Here is a 19,578-nt window from a genome sequence, read left to right on the forward strand (position 1 = left end):
ATTATTGACGTGTGAGCTCTTTTACCTCAAGTGTATTTTTGAGGAAATCACAAGTTTATGACCAAGTTATAACGCCGTCCACACCACAGAATAGATGGATCAACCTGAGTTTTCGGCATGTATTGAATATAGGACTATTCCATTATTATTTATAGGGGTGTTAGTCAATATGTTGGGTTGGGTGTGTCAGGCTTGTTGAGGCTTCTATTGTTTGTGTCATTGTGCCAATTGTTTTGTATTTCACTGTGTTTGAGAAAAACAAACAAAAAACTGCTGCTGTAGTTAGCCTATAGCTTTTATTATGTGTCTGTAAATTATATCGTATTTTACACTATATAGGCCCTAACATGTTTTTTTAATCAACAGTTAAATCAAGTAGCCTCTACAAATAACAAGAAAAGATCAAGAAAAAGATTCATATACATACATTTTAATCGTATTTAATTTATGTTTTAATTTATATAAAATATCCAATTTATATTTTAATTTATATAAATACATCCATGTTTGTTTTTTTCTCAACAGTTGAATCAAATAGCCTCTACAAACAACAAGAAAAAAATCGATAGATCGAAAAATACATTCTTCAAACTTTATTCAAATATAAGGCACAAGAACTTTAACATTATTTAATAAGGCACAAGGAACATATACTATTTTAACTTACTTAATCTGTTTAATTTATATTATGCCATATCTTTCTCGCCACATAAATTCGTCAAGGTATTCCGGTAACCATTCCCATTTACACCCATTCTTTTTAACTTTAATTTTTTACGATTCCAGTAGGATTCTATGTTTTGAGTGTGGACTCCTGTTATTGGATCAACAAAATTCTTACTGTGGTTTACTGTTAAGTGTCCATCTACCACATCCAGGTCCTGTACTCTGGAATAAACCTTCCATTTATTTGATGGTCATTTTAATATAAGGCATATTTTGATGATTGTAACATCCACATTAATTATTTAATGATCAAGCATAGATGGTAGGTCTAATTTTAATAGATTGGTTTTTTAAAGATTTTCGATTGATTGTAAATATCAATATCAATTACTTAAATATTTTATATTGAAATAGGTGATAAACAAATTTTAATAGAAGACGTACTTTGAAGATTGAAAACATCTATGTAATATACTGTAGGCAGAGATTTATAAAAAATGTTGTTTATTTTAAAAAAAGAAACGTTACAGAGAATCCCAGATCAAGTTCAGATACAATGAACATTGTAGGGAACATACTGTAAGAACATGACAGAAACAAGATATTTAGACAAGTAGAAAAAGAAACATTATAATTGAGTTTGTTATTGTTATCAGTTATTGAAATAAGATTATTGGCATGTATTTATTTTGTCTGTATGGTATTTATATTTTTGTAATATTTTGTTTGGTTGGAATTCACTGAATCTTTTACAGTAATTTATTAATAACAGTACCTGTGATTTTACATTACCATTGACCATTGAAATTGACAGTAATTTTAATGTAGTTTTACAGTTATTTATCAACATTACTCTTGATTCTACATTATGGTAGACCACTTCCTTTGAAATCAACAGTAATTTTACTGTAGTTTTACAGTAATTTATTTATGGCCGGTACCCGTGATTTTACGTTATTGATGACAAACAGACTTTCAGATTAACAGTAATATACTGTAGTAATTTATTAGAAACAGTACCTGTGATTTTACGTTATAGTTGACATCCGACTTTCAAGTTAACAGTAATTTACTGTAGTTTTAGAGTAATTTATTTTCAACAGTACCTGTGATTCTACATTACGGTAGACAACCGACTTTATGACCAACAATTTACTGTAGTTTTACAGTAATTTATTTTCAACAGTACCTGTAATTCTACATTACGGTAAATTACTGGCGTCCAGATTGCTAGTAATTTACCGTTTTTTTATAAGAATTTTTTTAACAGTGTAGGCCCTATATATCTTGTACTGGGGAAGGGTTAGTGTGTGTTGCATGAGAGAAAGCTCTGCAATTTTATTTCTGACTATTTTAGTTTTTGTGTCAGGATCAGCTGGAGAGAGAACCTCACAAACATATTGCTAACTCATTGAGTTGAACCAAACATGACACTACTAAATAACACTTAAAACTGGGTCGATGAAATAAAACATATACAGGTATACCTTAAATTAAATATGTTACACAATGTATGTTTTGCTTAATCTTATGCCTTTAGTGTACTGAATTTTTTAAAGTCATAAACGGTTGAGAAAAAAACAAACATGGATGTATTTATATATATTGTTTTTCTAGCTGTTTTACTTTATCGTTTTGATTTAGCTTTTCGTTTTTTTTGTATCTCTATTGAGATCCAGCCACTGATACCCACATCATTGTCATTGTTTCATTAATTTGCCTTTGGATTTATATAAATTAAAACATAAATTAAATAAGTTCTTTGTATGTTTTCTCTTTATTGTGAATAACGTTTGAATGTATTTTTTCTTGTTATTTGTAAGAGGCTATATAACTTGATTCGGCTGTTGAGAAAAAAAAAACAATACTGTATTACATGAAATGTAAAATAAAACATGATATGATTTAACTGTTGATGGCCTATAACATAACATGTTAGGGCCTATATAGTGTAAAATACGATATAATTTACAGACACATAATAAAAGCTATAGGCTAACTACAGCAGCAGTTTTTTGTTTGTTTTTCTCAAACACAGTGAAATACAAAACAATTGGCACAATGACACGAACAATAGAAGCCTCAACAAGCCTGGCACACCCAACATATTGACTAACACCCCTATAAATAATAATGGAATAGTCCTATATTCAATGCATGCCGAAAACTCAGGTTGATCCCCAATTCGTCATGTTCCAGGGTACGCGGTGCGTGATTGGGAATAGGCCTAGACTTCTTGTTTGATGTGTTGTTGTGGACGACTCAAACACAATTGCCGCCCGCCGTGGTGTGGTGGTCAAATGCAGCAGCTGAGCCCGCGTGTGTGTGTTGTTGTGTGGTGGTGGTGGTGGTGCGGTACCTCTAGTAGGGAGGAATATGTAACTTGCAGTTTTGTGCCTAATCACCGAATGTCTTCAAGCTTTTTAATGGTTGATATCTATATCTATTGACATGAATACGGTTTACAATAATTATGACTGAAAAACATTTTACAGTGTCTGTCAGCATGCAATCGCGCCAGTTTCGAAAGAATGATTTTACGGCGTGGTTGCAAGAAGATGGACGCAGTTTTCAAGTTTTCAATTCTCTATAATTACTATCTACTGTATGCAAACTAACTTATTTAAGCAATCTGATTATTTTATTATTATTATTATTATTAATGATTATTGAAATCTATTTTATTGTACATATATGAAATTAATTATAAAGTTCGTTTTGATTCATAATACATAAATAAATCAGGTTACTAATTGTAATATAATATTTAATGTAATGTGAAATAAAAATAATGATCTGTTTTTAATATTAAAGCCTTGACCACCATTAATTGTAAACAATTTAAAATAACAATAATCTGAATAAAATGTCCTCGTTTGTATTTTGAATAAAATCGTGTTGCGTATTGTTTAGCATTTGCTAGTGTCTGTGTGTGTATTGTTTGTAATTAAAGTCGCTATTGTTGCGTTGAATCGATTGTGTTGAGTTTGTGATGTCAACGCCCTAAGTTGTCTTTTTATCTAACGTAATTGTTATTAATTATATGTTATATGATTTAATTGCGAACATGATGACATTCCGCAACGAAACCGCTACAATTGTTTGATATAGTGTTACCGGTAAATAAAAAAAAGTAATGTATCTTAAAAAACTAATTCTTAAAAAAAGAATAAAATTTAATAATAAGGATATTTAAACATTTATTGAACTTAACTATATAGGTTTACTACAGTATTAGTACTAGGAAGAATTTAGATTTTAATATAATAATAGTAATTATTTATCATTTATTTTGTCCAATTCCAATTCTTTTCCTTACACTTTTACTGTATAGGCCTACATTTAAAAAATATATAAAAAACTCAATTATGTTTACACAATATTCATTATTATACGATAAACATAATAATACATAAATAATCAAAAAACATCTATCTGTTAATATTTATTAAGTCACATACGTCTAAAGTCATTTCAATCTGAAAAAAAAGTAAAACAATTGTATTAAACCACACGTCGTTTTGTATGACAAACGGCACACGCGGCGTTTCATACATTTAATTGCGTTTCAATTGGCGGCCGTTTCAGTTGGCGGCCGTTTCGTCTGTAAACCGTAGTGACGACCATGTTAATATAGAAGGTAGGCCTCGTTCATTAAAAAACAGTTAGTTCAGTATTTTTAATGATTTGCCATGCTCTTTATCTTCATCCAATAACATCAGTGGAAAGGTGGTATTGAAATAATTGTATCATTGTTGTGTAATGTACATACTGTAATGCAATGTATGTATAGGCCTACAATAAACTTGTCCCAAGTATGTAGTTATTTCGAGGCTTTTCGATTTGCGGGTTTCATTCGTTCTACTCATTGCAATATAAAACATTGAATTGAGAGTAAATTACATATACCATTTGTACAATAATAAAAAACACTTAAAAACATTAAAATCTCATGCAAAACATCAATAAGTCGAAAAAGCTTATAAAAACAAAACAAAATATCATAGCTGTTCGTCTGAGTTTACAAGCTCAAGTAGTATACGTATGAAACGTCATATGTGCCAAAATATTTATCTTTTTCTAATATTAAGTCAAAACTCCGTATTTTTTAATTTTTACCTTAGGCTCCAGAAACCCAATGACAATGTTTAGATTATAAATGATCTACAGCAGGAAAGAATGAAAGTTCACTTTTCCCTGCCTACAGTAAAGAATGTTATCGTATCAAGGTAGATAACAAAGTGGAGACCTATGTTGTAGAAAATAATTGTTTCATACTATTTTTGTTTTAGTCCTATTTTAAGTGACATGAAATGTTCGTTTACTCCGTATATACGGTTACTAAAAAAAATGACATGTTTAGAAAAAAAGAGGCCTAAGTTTAGGGTTTTATATGCCGTGTACATTTGGGAAAGTACTGGTAAAATTGATAGACATAATTATGCTGTATTTATGTGTATTAAAGGCTGCGTCGTCAAAATGTGAAACTGGGTCAAAAACAAAGAACATAAAAATGGCGACCCACAAAAAGAAGGAAATTTAACAAGATCAGAGATTTTATAGTCCGTTTTTTTAACTTACTTTATCGTGTTTTATATCATTTTATATCTTTTAATCAAGGCAAGTTGTTAGATTGCCTTGGGTGAATCAGAGAGGTATAAAAAAAATGGTTATGAAATATTTCTTACAAAATCGTACACATGTTGACCTTGTTTTGTCAGTGGATTATGCCATTGTATATTGTTTCTTTCTATCCAAACCCGCTATTGACACCAAATCACAGTTACCCCCCTGATTTTAATACCGCCCATAACAATTGTAAGCGAAACAATTAGGTGAGATCCGATTTTTAATAATAACAATGATTGATTACGTCATCGCGCGCGTAGTGAGATCACCTCCTGTCGTTTTCCTTTTCACTAATACCCAATACCCAACACAGGATATTGTACAACATTGTCGTGAGGTCCTACATTACCGGCGACCACGGGAAGTTAGTAGGTTATTTTTGCATCAGAATACAAGTTGTTCCCAGGATTATTCTTGGAAGGAATAGAAATTAGAGGAGTGTTCAATTGGAATTCACACGTGTTATCTATTCTGTGGTGTGGAAACTTGGTCATAAACTTGTGATTTCCTCAAAAATACACTTGAGGTAAAAGAGCTCACACGTCAATAATATGGCCTCTAAACTATCTGCGATTTTCACTCTTGCTTTTGTTTTTCTGGAAATATCTTTTGCACGTGGTAAGTAAAACTGATTTTTCTTATAGGCCTATAAAATATCTTATCATATTTTTTAATAGTTTCATATAAATTGTTTATTAACTATAGTAAGAATCTAATAGTTAACATAGGCCTATTTATGATTTTAATAAAATGTAATTCCTACACTTTAGAATGATAAAATATCGCAGTATGATCTTCCTAATATTACTGTGCGTATAGGCCCTCTTATATTAAATAAATAAGTATATACTTTTAGCTACTCGCAGTTTCAATCAATGCTATGAAGGCCTACAAATCCTAATGCTTATATAGTTATTTAAGCGAGTCCAATGGATGAGCGATTGATTAAGGCAGGGCGCCGTACCTAAAGAGCCAACAATATCGGCATGTGTTCGAGGCCTACTCGCTCCTAATTAGGGTGGTGGAACAAGTCCTCTCTCGGATAATGACTTTAAATCGTTGGTCCAGTGTTAGGCTATACAGTTTGTCCGTGTGAACATTAAAGAATTCATTATTCGAGACGAGTAGATGATCACCCCGGTGAACTGGTTCATAGGTATTGATAGGAGAGTGATTTACTATTGGTAATCCTTGGCCACATGTGCCGAAATACATAAAATCAATAAAATTAACCAATCAGTTCCTTCTCCTGTAAGGTAACACAATACGTTTGAACGGTGGGCGTATTCCACGGGAAGGACTCCTTGTTGTATACCATGATGGTGAATGGGGGACAGTTTGCAAGAAACAGTTTTCGACCGTAACGGCTGCTTCAATCTGTAGACAGTTGGGGTACCCAGGTGTTTATCAAATGCTAAGTAAACAAAAACAAGCCAGGTAAGTTGGTTTTACAATTAGAATATTCACAAGATACAACAAGAACAATTTCTTTTCGTAAAAATACAAAGAAATGTTGGTGGTTGACAGCAATTCCGATTTAAACTGTACTATTATTAGGCCCCTATGCATTCTGCTTGTTTTAAGGTTCAGTCGGGGGAAATGGTACAACTGAATTGTTTACATTACAAAATTTCTTAGAGAATAGCATATCCAAAATCGACAAAAATCGAGCTTAGATAGACGCGTGTAGACGATGGAAGCCTGTAGAATTAGCAGTTGCCAAGAGATCATAATTGATAACATTCAATCAAATTACAAATTAATCTGTGTTATTAATTCTACATAGACGAGGTATGCGAACAAATGTTCCAGAGAAGGTTTGGTTGGGAGAACTAAGCTGCGATCTAACTGATGAAACCATCGATGATTGTAGCCATGATGTGTGGGGTGAAACGGACTGTAAACACTCCTACGACGTGGGCCTATCGTGCTTCAGAGGTGCGTGAAATTCAGTTATAATCTAGACATAGGAAGTAGTTAATAGTAATGTTTTTACACGAAATTAGGAAGATAAATTTGTTTTCTTAATCACAAATGAAATGTCTAGAAAAATATATATCTACATTTTTTTCAAAATATGATCAATACGTTTTTCCAAAAATAATATACATATGAAATCGTGCTCATGATATGGTCGGATTTGTTGGTTTAAATTAAACAATTTTAACTTTATATTCACTTGCAGACAATTAGGCCTATATTTATTTTTATAATCATAATCTGCTTTCCTTTTATTTTCACAGCTTGTCTTGAAGGCGAATTCGGATGCGTCAGTGACGGAAAGTAAGGTTCATTATTTTTGGCAGTTTGGAAATTTAATTTTTCCGGTTAAGCTTGTTTCCTACCTCTTTAGCTACTCGTCTGTGAAAACGCACATTCACGCACGCCAGCACAGACGCGTAGTGGAACCATGCTTTATTATCAACTTACTCTGCCAACGAATAAAACACTGTGCTTATCTGATTCATTATACGTTTTATTTGTAAAATAGCATAATTATAGGTCTAACGATAGCCACGATTCAGAGGAAGAAACACTAAAAACTATAGGCCTAATAGAATTCATATTTTTTTTTATTGTATGTTGATTTAATATAAGTAGCAAATCTTTGGTGAAGGGCATTGTTTCTACCATATGCTGATGGGCCATCAAGTATTCCTCCTTGTTTTTTTACTGCAATGCATTCAGATTGAAGTAGCATCTTTGTTAAATAGTTTTCTAAGAAACTCTTAAAATCTTAAAAATAAAACTCCATGTAGTCAAGAAGATTTCTATTCGATTTATAACCTAAAGAAGTTGGAAATAACCTGCCCTACATGTATACAAAAATGAAAGTACCGCCTATATGAAAATGATTTGAAATTAGTATTTCTAATTTTAGTTTTTCTCAGTACAATTATTTGTATCATTTCATTTCATTAAAAAATAAAATTATGTGCCTTTAGGCCTAAGGTAGTTGCAAAAGATATGCCCACAGGGACACAGTCTACAGTTAGCATATTAATACTGAGTATCATGCATTGTTATAATATAATTTAATTACGTTTTTGTAATTCACTCAACGTTTATAACCGTAATGGTTTCCTCAACAGATGCATCGACTCAAACTTAGCATGCGATGGTTCACCAGATTGCAGTGATGGGTCTGACGAGGCTATATGTGAAAGAACAAGAAGTAAGTCACATTTTCAGTTATTTTTTAAAAATTATTTTAAATCAACTAAGCCTAACAGAAATAAAAAGCTCCACTAAATTATATTAGTTTAAAAAGCTCACAAACGAATATATAGTATACAGTAGAACCATATTAACCAGCATGGAACTCCTTAACAGTTTCCAAGTTTTTGTCAAAGTGATTAACCATGTCTTTCTCTCTGTTCGTTTCACGGAGAAAGTTTCCCAACTTAATAGGGGCGTTCCCGAATAGGCGTGTCCCTAAAGATGGATTTTATTGTTTTATTGCTGGATTTCTTATATACTGTATAATGTAAAGATGTATTGTCCCCCTGAAAAAATAATTTTTTAAATTGTTTTTGTTGAATATGTCATTTTATTGTCACATACTAGTTATCCACTTTGAACAAAAATGGAATCGAACAAAAAAATTATTTACCTGAAAAACTGTAATTTAAAGCAAATTGGCTGCCAGCCAATGGGTTTTTGGTTGAATTTGACCATTAATTTGGTCATTTTATATGAGAAAAATGTTTTGTTTTGTTTTTTTTTTCACGGAAGGAATTAACTTTATTAAAACTACAAAATAACCTATTCAAAGTCTAATTTAGTTAATCTTCATCTTTAATGTAATTATTATTATTTCATTTGTTCTTGCAGATCGTACGTCATTCCATGAATTCCGTTATCATGATTCAAACGATATCAGAATCTTTTTCCAGAATCTCACGACAGCTTATCCTAATATTACCAAGATGTACAGTATCGGACAAAGTGTTGACGGAAGACAGTTGTACGCATTGGAAATAAGCAACAATGTTGGTGTACACGAGATTCGTACGTTATTTTACAATTTTTTCAAACTATTTTAAGACACTCCTCAGTGGAGACTCCTATTTAAATGCATTTAAATAATGGTTACCAAACTGACAAGCGCTTGCTTCTTTTGGTATACTATTAAATATTGTAAATGTAATTGTGAATTGTGAATACATAAATGTGTATTATGATGGGATAATGGGATAATTTCATAACAACGAGAGGAATATGACGTGTTTTAAAACTGCTGCCAAACCATTAAAGGAACACTTTATTCGATCACCTTAATCATTTTTCTACTGTATATAACTTAAAATAATACAGATTTTTTAGTATCTTTTTAGTAGTCTTATTAACAATTTTTGTCCTAGACGTAAAACGTTATTTGGATTTTAAGAATAGCAAAAATCTATAAATTCATTATAATATCCAGTTATACCATATGTACTTTAATTAATTTTAAGACGACTGCCTATGTATAATATACAGTATTCAAGACAGAGTAGGCCTATCAGTGTTTGCCATAAGTGCAGGGTACAATAAACGACATATTCAGCGGATGTACTTTTACTTACCATTGTTTGTTAATGTGTATAATAAATTTAAGATGTTAATATTTAACTTATATTCAATATAACTAGTAACGTTTCATTCAACAAATTATAATAAAATCTTATGACTCTGTACTTATAACTTATCAATTTATTTGTTGACAGTTGAACCAGAATTTAAGTATATTGCTAACATGCACGGAGACGAGGTAACTGGACGCGAGTTGATCTTAAAGTTAGCTGAGTACCTTTGCAATGAGTATCATGCTGGTAATGCCACTATTAGGTATCTTGTCGACCACACCCGGATCCACCTGCTTCCAAGTCTCAACCCTGATGGCTTCGAGAAGGCCTTCCAGTTCTACAAAGAATTCGTAAGAAATAATAATCACCGGTATTATCATCTAAATGATCATAAATTCAATGTACATTTATTTAGCAATTACGTGGATCTTACCAAGAACATGTATTTTTTCTTTAGTTCTGAGACCCTTTACAAAATGCTCAACCGCGTAGGCCTAAAAAAATCTTCATTTGGTTTGAGGAATGTTCTCTTCTAATAAATTATTAAATAGATACTGCAACCGACCCAACAATTACGATACAATACGATATTATTTATTGTCATTTTAACAACGAGGTACAAATGAAATTTGGTTGGTTGCGGATGCGTGATGTGTGTATGAAAAAACATGTAACAAACGCGCGTACAGATGAAGTGTGATGATGAGTGATCTCGATGTTAGGTACTTTAAAACCAATCCCCATGACAAATATATTAAATCTGTTTGCAAGAAATAAAATGGTATAGCGACTTGTTCATGTAACTATACCATGCATCAGTGGACTAGATTGAAACTAAGCCAGAATAAGAACTTTTTGTACCTAACGTTTGCACCAAAATCATAACTCTCAAGGTCGACTAAATTATTAAATATTGTCTATGATATTTAATGTTTTAATTTCAGGATATGGTTATTGATGCCTATGGTCGTGAGAATTTGCATTCTGTTGATTTAAACAGGAACTTTCCGCGGCTAAATACAATTATGTATCGAAATGAAATTATTGGTGGCAAAAATCATCATCTGGGGTACGGCAAAGATACGACGAATTATGTGGTAAATTAATTTTGTTTTTTTAATGATTTGTATGCAAGCACACGCAACTTAGGACTCGTTTCGGCTTAGTTGTTTTGCCAGGTTAAGTTGGTTTCCTACCCACCAAAGTTAGCGATAACTGTGCCCGTGAAACCAGCTTGCTACCCGGGTAAATAACTAAGCCTGAACGGACCCTTAGGCCTAGTTATTATCAAGCTTTCTCTACTATCTATCTTATTGAATTTGGAAAATTATCGCAATAGTTGACATGCATGTAATTGGGAACGGACGTTGTTATGATGTTATGATTTTAAGCTCTGTCTACACTATCAAACCAGTTTAACAAAAACAAAAACTGTGATGTGCCCAAATATGGTAGTGATATGACATCATCGTGTTCATTTATCAGCACATTACATAACGTTTGATTGTGTAATTATCCTGTTTGAAGTTACTGTTTATGCTTTGTGTTAATTATCAGTGCCACACAAGTTATGTTTAATGTAGCAAATGTTTTGAACTTAGAAATGTATAACTATTTGTTTTTACTATTTTTCAACAGCCTGAACCCGAAGTACAAGCTTACATTGAATGGGTTGAGGAATACCCTTTTGTGCTATCTGCCAACATGCACGATGGCGATTTGGTAGCAAATTATCCATTTGATGACGTAAGATCCTTTAACGGGCGACCATCTTATACAATGAGTCCAGACGACTCTCTCTTTAGACATCTTGCACGAACATATTCGCAATCTCACGCTACTATGTCAACTAGAACACGCGCATGCTCAATATACAGTCGTACATTTGAAGATGGTATAACCAATGGTGCGAGTTGGTATACGGTCAAAGGAGGTGAGTTCTTATTATTTAAACATATAATAATGTTGTAACCTCCTTAAGCACATTAAATATGATAATGGTTAGGCCTACTAATATATGAACTAGGCCTAGTGTTTCCTACTAATATGAACTAGGCCTAGTAACAGACTAGTTTCACGTCAGGGAGATGATGTTTGCCCAACTCTGACGTGGTTCTACAAACTGTTCAGATAGATAATTAGGCATAAAGAACAAAGTCGATTCTGATGGGAATCCTACTCATGACATCATGGCAAACTTGGCGGTTTAGTGGTTTAGTTTACTTTTTCCTCAGTTTTATCAAAAAATGTGGTGTAGGCCTACATCCGGATGTACATTGGTACAACGATGTCAAGATTTTGGCATAGCATCATCTCAATACGTCTTCTTGTAACGTTAGTTTTGGTGAGAGCCAATGTAGTAATACCGGACACAATTTTAGGTAATTCAACAAACAAAACCATGATGATAAACAATATTTATTTTGTGTATTTCCTTTAAAGGCCTTCAAGATTATGATTATCTGCACACGAATTGTTTTGATATAACGCTCGAGTTAGATTGCATTAAATTCTCGTCAGAATCGGGATTAGAAAAGGAATGGGTTGACAACAAAGATGCGCTCATTCAGTACATGTACCAGGTAAGTAAATTGTAGTGGAACATTTCCACGGTTAATTCTTTACCATTCATTAGGGGTTCATGATGTCATCAGTCGGACTTGGTTACAACAAAGTAACTTTATATTACTGTATATTACTGCTACGGTTAAAGATCATGATGATGATGATGATAGCGGTGTGTGTATTCCTTTCTGGCACATGTGATATCACATACACTAAAATAAAAAGTATGTAATATTATGTACATATTTATTTTTAACATTTCAGATTCATATGGGAGTAAAGGGTATTATAGCAAGCACTGACGATATGCCTATCAAAGGAGCGGTAGTACATGTAGGAGGACCAGGAATCAATCATGACGTCACCTCAAGTAAGTTGAATTGATTTTTGCTTTAATTGAAACAGATTTTGTTTAAATTCGCCACCATTGGTGAATGGTTAGAAATAATTTACCCATATATTTTGATCAACCATTTTAAACATTCAACATTTCCATGTTGTTACGTATGAATAAGAATATGTTAAAATGAACCATATTTATATTATATATGATTTAATATCTATATACTTTTTCTTTAGCAAAAGACGGTGAATATTGGCGTTTATTGTTACCAGGTACCTACACAATAACAGTATCGGCGGAAGGATATTTCAGCAAAGGTTTCGTGGTTGAAGTAGTAGAAAACTCGGTGACGCCTCTAAACTTTGTACTCAGTCGACGAGAGGTACCATAACAAATAGTTTTTAAAAATTGTATTATATTTGTACCTTAACATAAGATGTATGTCAATATTATATATTTCCAAAGTATATTATTATAGTTTCCTAGCTACATTTCTAAATATTTTTTATGAACCATCTTGTCTAAATTGTATGATATGAATAAATAACGTGTGTGTTATGTACATTTTTATAAAACAAAGTCTGTACGTGTTCTGATTTGATTTTAATAATAAATTTATAAACGGAATTCCCGACAAAAAATGTTGCGTTCTTCTTTTCGGGGAGGGGGATTTCTGGTTTGATCTGTATTACACTGGTCTTTAATGCAATATACCTTTCCTATTTATTTGATGTGATTGCTATTTTCACAAAACAATATTTGTTGTGATATGAGGATGTTTGTATTAGATGAGGATAGGTAAGGATGGTTGTCTTTATTACGTAATATTTTACCCTTTGACCCACATCACTCATATTCCAAGTCAATTGAATGCTTTACTACATTTTCACGTTTACAATGATTCTCTACCGGCCATGTTTAAGTAGAACATCTATTAAGGGGACACTTTTAAGAACCAACAAATTTTCCCCTTAATAGGGGTTTCCCCCCGAAGTTTAAGTCTGGAAACAGCAAGCAGGTATGGAATAGTATGCGCAACATGACAGGTTATGGAAATAAGATGGGTAATAATATTACAGCAGGAAATGGCAAAAAAATGGCGAGCGAATTAAACTCTTTCTACACTCGGTTTGACGACAAGGACTTTAGTGCAAAAAGATCTCAAACTGTTAACGAGATAGTAGATAGCGGATTACATGACAACCCTGTGGTGGTTGACACATCTGATGTGAAGTTTATGTTTAGGAAAATTAACATTAAGAAAGCAGTAGGGCCGGATAAAGTCAGTGGAAAGGTGCTAAAAGAGTGCAATGAGCAACTCTCGCAAGTGTTTTCGTTGTTGTTCAACTGGTCACTGCGTACATTTGAAATTCCTAGAATCTGGAAAAAATCCTTAATTCACCCCCTGTCTAAGAATAATAAACCTGAAGCTCTCAATGACTATAGGCCCATTGCCATAACTGCTGTACCTATGAAATGTTTCGAAAAATTAATTAAGAATGAGATTTTAAGTGAGACTGAGAGTCTTTTGGATCCCTGTCAATTTGCCTATCGTTCTAAAAGGGGTGTAGAAGATGCAGTTACAACTTTATTACATAAAATACTTGGTCATGTTGACAGGCCAAATTCGTATGCCAGAGTTTTATTCTTAGATTTTTCATCCGCTTTTAACACTTTGCAACCTCATATTTTAATGGAGAAAATGAATGTCTTGGGTATAAATCCAGCTACTATTTTATGGATCAATGATTTTTTAAAAGATAGGGAACAATTCGTCTGTTTTAATGATAATATTTCAGAAAAACTTATGTGCAATACTGGTGCACCACAAGGCTGTGTTTTATCTCCTATTTTATTTTCTTTATATACTAATGATTTTAAATGTTCAGATGATCTAGTTTTAACCAAATGCTATACTGTGAAATACGCTGATGACACCGGTCTAGTTGGCCTGATAAAACATGATGACCCTAAGTCATATTTTGATAATGTCAGTTATTTTTCTACTTGGTGTTCTAATAACTATCTAAAATTAAATGTTAACAAGACTAAAGAAATGATCATTGATTTTAGAAAAGGTAACAAAACACATGATAAGCTATGTATATTAAACGATGAAGTGGAAGTTGTTAGTCACTTTAAGTATCTAGGCACAGTAATCGATGATAAACTTAATTGGAAGGAAAACACTAAGTTAGTTACCACAAATTGTTATAAACGACTGTACTTTTTGAGAAGATTGAAGAAATTTCATGTGTGCAATAGGATCTTGACTTTATTTTATGAATCTGTTATTTTATCTGTTTTAACTTTTAATGCAATAGTTTGGTTCAACAATTTAAATCAGCAATGCATGAAAAAAGTACAAAGAATAAGTAAATCTGCCAAAAAGATAATAGGAAACGATATTAAGAAATCAGACGAAGTTGTTAACAACGCACTTACAAATAAACTTAAAGTTATTATGTCAGATGTTAGCCACCCACTTAACCAGTACATTACGTTAAGCCGGTCTGAGCGCATTACATATCCTCGCTGGAACACTGAACGCCTACGTAGATCCTTTCTCCCATCTGCTATGAGGCATTTTAATTTAAGGTGGAAACGATAACTGCAACAAGTATTTTAAATCTGTATTTTTTTAAACCTGCCATGAGGCATTTTAATTTAAGGTGGAAACGATAACTGCAATAAGTATTTTAAATCTGTATTTTTTAAATCTGTATTTTTAACTCAATTTGTACTTTTTGTGTCCTCTTTTAACTTTTTTATAACATCTTGTTCTCTGTTTATGTGATTTTATTCTTTTTTACTGTTTGTGCGACAATGTTTTTAGACAATTTTAATGTGTGTACTTTCAGCCAAAGTTTCAAGCCATTTATGAGTTTGACAATAAAGTTTATTGAATATTGAATTGAATATTGAATTGAATTGAAGTGAAGAATTCTACCATCAGTTATTTTAGCCCAATATATACACGTTTGCGGTACGACGTTAGTACGAAACGGTAATTAAAATTGCATAATCATATAGATACGCGGTCGATATTTATTAATGTTACTATACTATCGTATATTCTGCAGGCATGGGTTGAGTTGGAAGCCATCACAATACACAACAAGATGTCTCGTGCGTCACTGGATCATTTCATTTGGATCTTGGTCTTATGTACGTGGTCGATTTATTCATAAGATTGTTGTGGACAAAGTGTAACTTGAATTTCTCGCTTTAAAGTGGGCGGTTACAGATAAATTTAAAGATTACCTATACATGGCCTGTGGTACACGAGTGATGACTGATAGTAACCCTCTCACATATGTACTTTCTATTCACTACAAACCAGGTAAATTAAACATTGACGCCAATGCTCTGTCCTGCAGACCTCATGACATCAAACCCAACCGACAGTATGAAGAACAACAAGAATCTTGAGGCTAGGTTAAAAGGTAAAGCTGTGTTCTCGTGATACTGTATGATGAGCGCTCTTTTCCTACAATATGGTGTATCCATCAACACTCCATCTGTCAATTCATCCGACACTATTCCACTTATATATTGATTGGACGAACATACAGCAGAAAGATCCAATCATCAACCAAGTCATAAATTATGTCAAAATGGGTAAGAAACCAGACTCCTCGATAGGGTTACCCGATGAATGACTTATTCTTAGAGAGTTTGGAAAGCTTCAACTTCGTAATGCTATTTTATACAGATGTACAACCAATCCAGCTATACAGGGACTTCACAACGAATTAGGTCATCTTGGTGTTGAGCGAGCGCTGGCGTTGGCAAGAGACAGGCCCCGAATGAGTGCAGACATTGAAAGCTGGATTAGACATTGTGGTAGGTGCATAGCCAGGACAATACCCCAGAAGCTTGTACTTTAAATTTAGTACTCTTTTAGTATACCATATATAATATAAAAATGTAAAAATATATAAAGTTGAAATGTAATTAAAGTTGGAGTGTCCAGCACGTCCGATGGCAAGAGGTAAAAAGAAAGAAATCTCCCACATGATATAGAAATGCAGCACAGTTGGTATCCGGTTAGTAATACCTGCATTAATCAACTAACGCTAATGACTGGTCATTTGCCACCAAATGAAACTCTATTTAAACAATACTACGATCAAAGAAGAGAGGTGGGAGACTGAAATTAACCAGTTGAACTGCAATCTTCACCTTCTAACAAAGTAAGGTTTTTATTCTCAAAGGTTCCTTAAAGAGAATGAAAGAAAGATCACCACCACCGTAAAAATGGAAACTATATTGATCCAACAGCAACGGTTCCACATTTTCTGCAGAATAGAGAGTAGCAATGACGTTGCACAGACTATCCACTGGAATGCCATTCAACAAGACCGTGAATCAGTTTGGTTGTGCAAAATCAATCGCTTGCATGGTCTACCATGAAGATTGTGTTTATTATACCACTTCAATTTATAATCAATAACATTGATAATTGACATCCAACTAACAGATGGGACAAACACGGTGGGTCTATCTTTGTGGGGAACCCACACGTCCATAGAGCTGGTCATGGACCAAAAGATACAAGCGAGTATTGTTTTGGTAACCGAATATAAAAATGTCAAGCGGATAGAGTCGACAACGTCAATGTCTGTAGAGGTATGTATAATAACATTAAGTTAAGTTTTATAATAAGCTTTGGACATTCCATTTACAAACAAAATTAAATGACTGCACTATATGTGACTGCCATTCAAAAATAATGCAATATAATTATTAAATTATCGGGTTTAATTTCACCATTCTTTGCAATTATTTTTTTTCATTTCTCCAAATATATATGTATATTCATTTCTTTCAGACATTTAACAATTACTATAGAATGACTTTATATTATATTCCGAATGATGAGACCCGAAAGAATCCGCCCCTGGTGACAGTGATACATCTAAATCCATGGGTCCTGTAGACAAACGAAAGTACATTGTCTTCGAATCTCAGCTGCTAGGTTTGTTTGGTACATGCACTGCTTGCCACTAACAGGGACCTGTGTTACAATTACACAAAGATGTAGGGTATGTGCAATATCGGAACGGACATATTATCGCCATCAAGAACAATATCTGCAGCCAAGTATTGTGAATGTTTGGAAACTTTAAGAATATCTAAAACTACAGTAATGACAAATGTTCTTTTTAGGTGGGGATACCAGAATGGAGAGTCCGGGGCATACAGCCAAATTCGGATCATAGATGGACATGTTGTGATTGTTGTATGTTACAACAGGAAAAAAAGGATGCAGCAACACAAATGGACAGGTTTAGGCTCTGAACAAGCCATCAAATTAGCCGAACCACCAGCATCCCAATAACAACATTTACAGAATTGCCAACAATAAACTTTTCACACAGCAATGACAAATCAAGTGTGGAATGTCACAGGAAAGGATAGAGGAAATTCATGCTAGAAGTATCCGACTTGAAGAAGATGTGAGTAAAATAAAAGTGGCACTAGTCATCATCTGCCTTAAGATTACAGGGAGAAGGTGTACTTTATAATCTAGATTTTTATGAAAATGTAGGATTTGGAATTAAAACTTGAAATAAAGAATTGTAATTAAAACTTGAAATAAAGAGTTGTAATTAAAACTTCGAAAATTTCTGTGAAGGTCTGGAAGACCAGAATTGCAGAAAACTGATTTTTAAATTTAATTTTACACAACTTCCTTAAAGAGAATGAAGAAATGATCACCACCACCGTAACAATGGAAACTGGCAAGCAGATTAAAGAGAAAGGCACCACGGTCTAAGCGGATGGGATGAACATGTCACCAGTCAAACTTAGACAGAATAAATAATTACAATTACACAAAGATGTAGGGTGTGTCAGGAAAGGAGAGAGTGGTACAGGTCTCTATAGCTTTAAATCCATTGAGACCAACCATACTGTTTGTCACATGCAAAATTGACTTTGGACAACCTAATGCACAGATATTGCAATTAACATTAGACCTAGCATGTATGTTTATTTCACTTTGATAGTAAATACTCGTATTTTTCCTAGGCACCCTGTTATCTGCAATAATAGGCAATCGGGAAACAAAAAACCAAGGTTTTGGTAAAAAAAGAAAAGCACAAAGTTATGGTGACACCTCATGGACCAAAGGTAATCTGTTTGGCAAATCCTGAAATGGAACATGCGCCAACCATGGCCGAAAAGCAGGCGTTGGCAGATGCTGATCTTGGTGAAAAGGTTATGTCAATCAAGCATTCTAATATGTCACCATCCAAGCTGAAGGAAGTAATGATGGAGGTTTTTCCAAAGCTTACAGAAGGTGGTGGCTATGAGCTGCTTTCATGTTCCGGCAACAATAGGGTTTTAGTCCCAATAAGTACACAATTTTTTAACCATATATTTTATAAACTGTAAACAATGTTAAAGGGTTAAAAAAATATGAAATATAATTGTTTGTCCCTTAAACAATAAAAGTTTCATTTATTATAAGCGCGTGGTGAAGCAGAAAGAAGCTGTGGCGATATGACCCTGTGTTACAGAGTAGGAAATGATTATGCATTTGAACCGTACACTGTTCGTTCTGCAGATAGTACTTTAAAAAAAGAACATCAACAACAGGCTAAGCTGTAGCCACCAAGGCCTAGCAGGTTGGATACAACCGAATGGTGCCATTGTGGCAATTGTAGGCATATGCTGTAGGAATGTTGCTGTTGTCACGCGGCAGGTGAATTTACAAGGAAGAGAGTAAATGTCCTGGAATGTATTGCATTAACAGAATGTTTTAAGAAAATTTGCCTAGACCAGGAAGTTTTAGAGGTT

General features: G+C 33.3%; 1 protein-coding gene across 1 annotated transcript; it reads left to right on the forward strand.

The window, feature by feature from the left end:
* The first annotated feature begins 6,706 nt into the window (after positions 1-6,706).
* Positions 6,707-13,162, forward strand: LOC144838225 (carboxypeptidase D-like). The gene is made up of 11 exons (XM_078693577.1): positions 6,707-6,732; positions 7,082-7,233; positions 7,539-7,578; positions 8,388-8,470; positions 9,130-9,306; positions 10,005-10,213; positions 10,808-10,960; positions 11,502-11,796; positions 12,306-12,445; positions 12,693-12,798; positions 13,008-13,162. The coding sequence occupies exons 1-11, from the start codon at positions 6,707-6,709 to the stop codon at positions 13,160-13,162; spliced, it is 1,536 nt and encodes a 511-aa protein (XP_078549703.1).
* Positions 13,163-19,578: the final 6,416 nt, after the last annotated feature.

Source organism: Antedon bifida, chromosome 3 (assembly GCF_963402885.1).
Source record: "Antedon bifida chromosome 3, ecAntBifi1.1, whole genome shotgun sequence".
NCBI classification, from domain to species: domain Eukaryota; kingdom Metazoa; phylum Echinodermata; class Crinoidea; order Comatulida; family Antedonidae; genus Antedon; species Antedon bifida.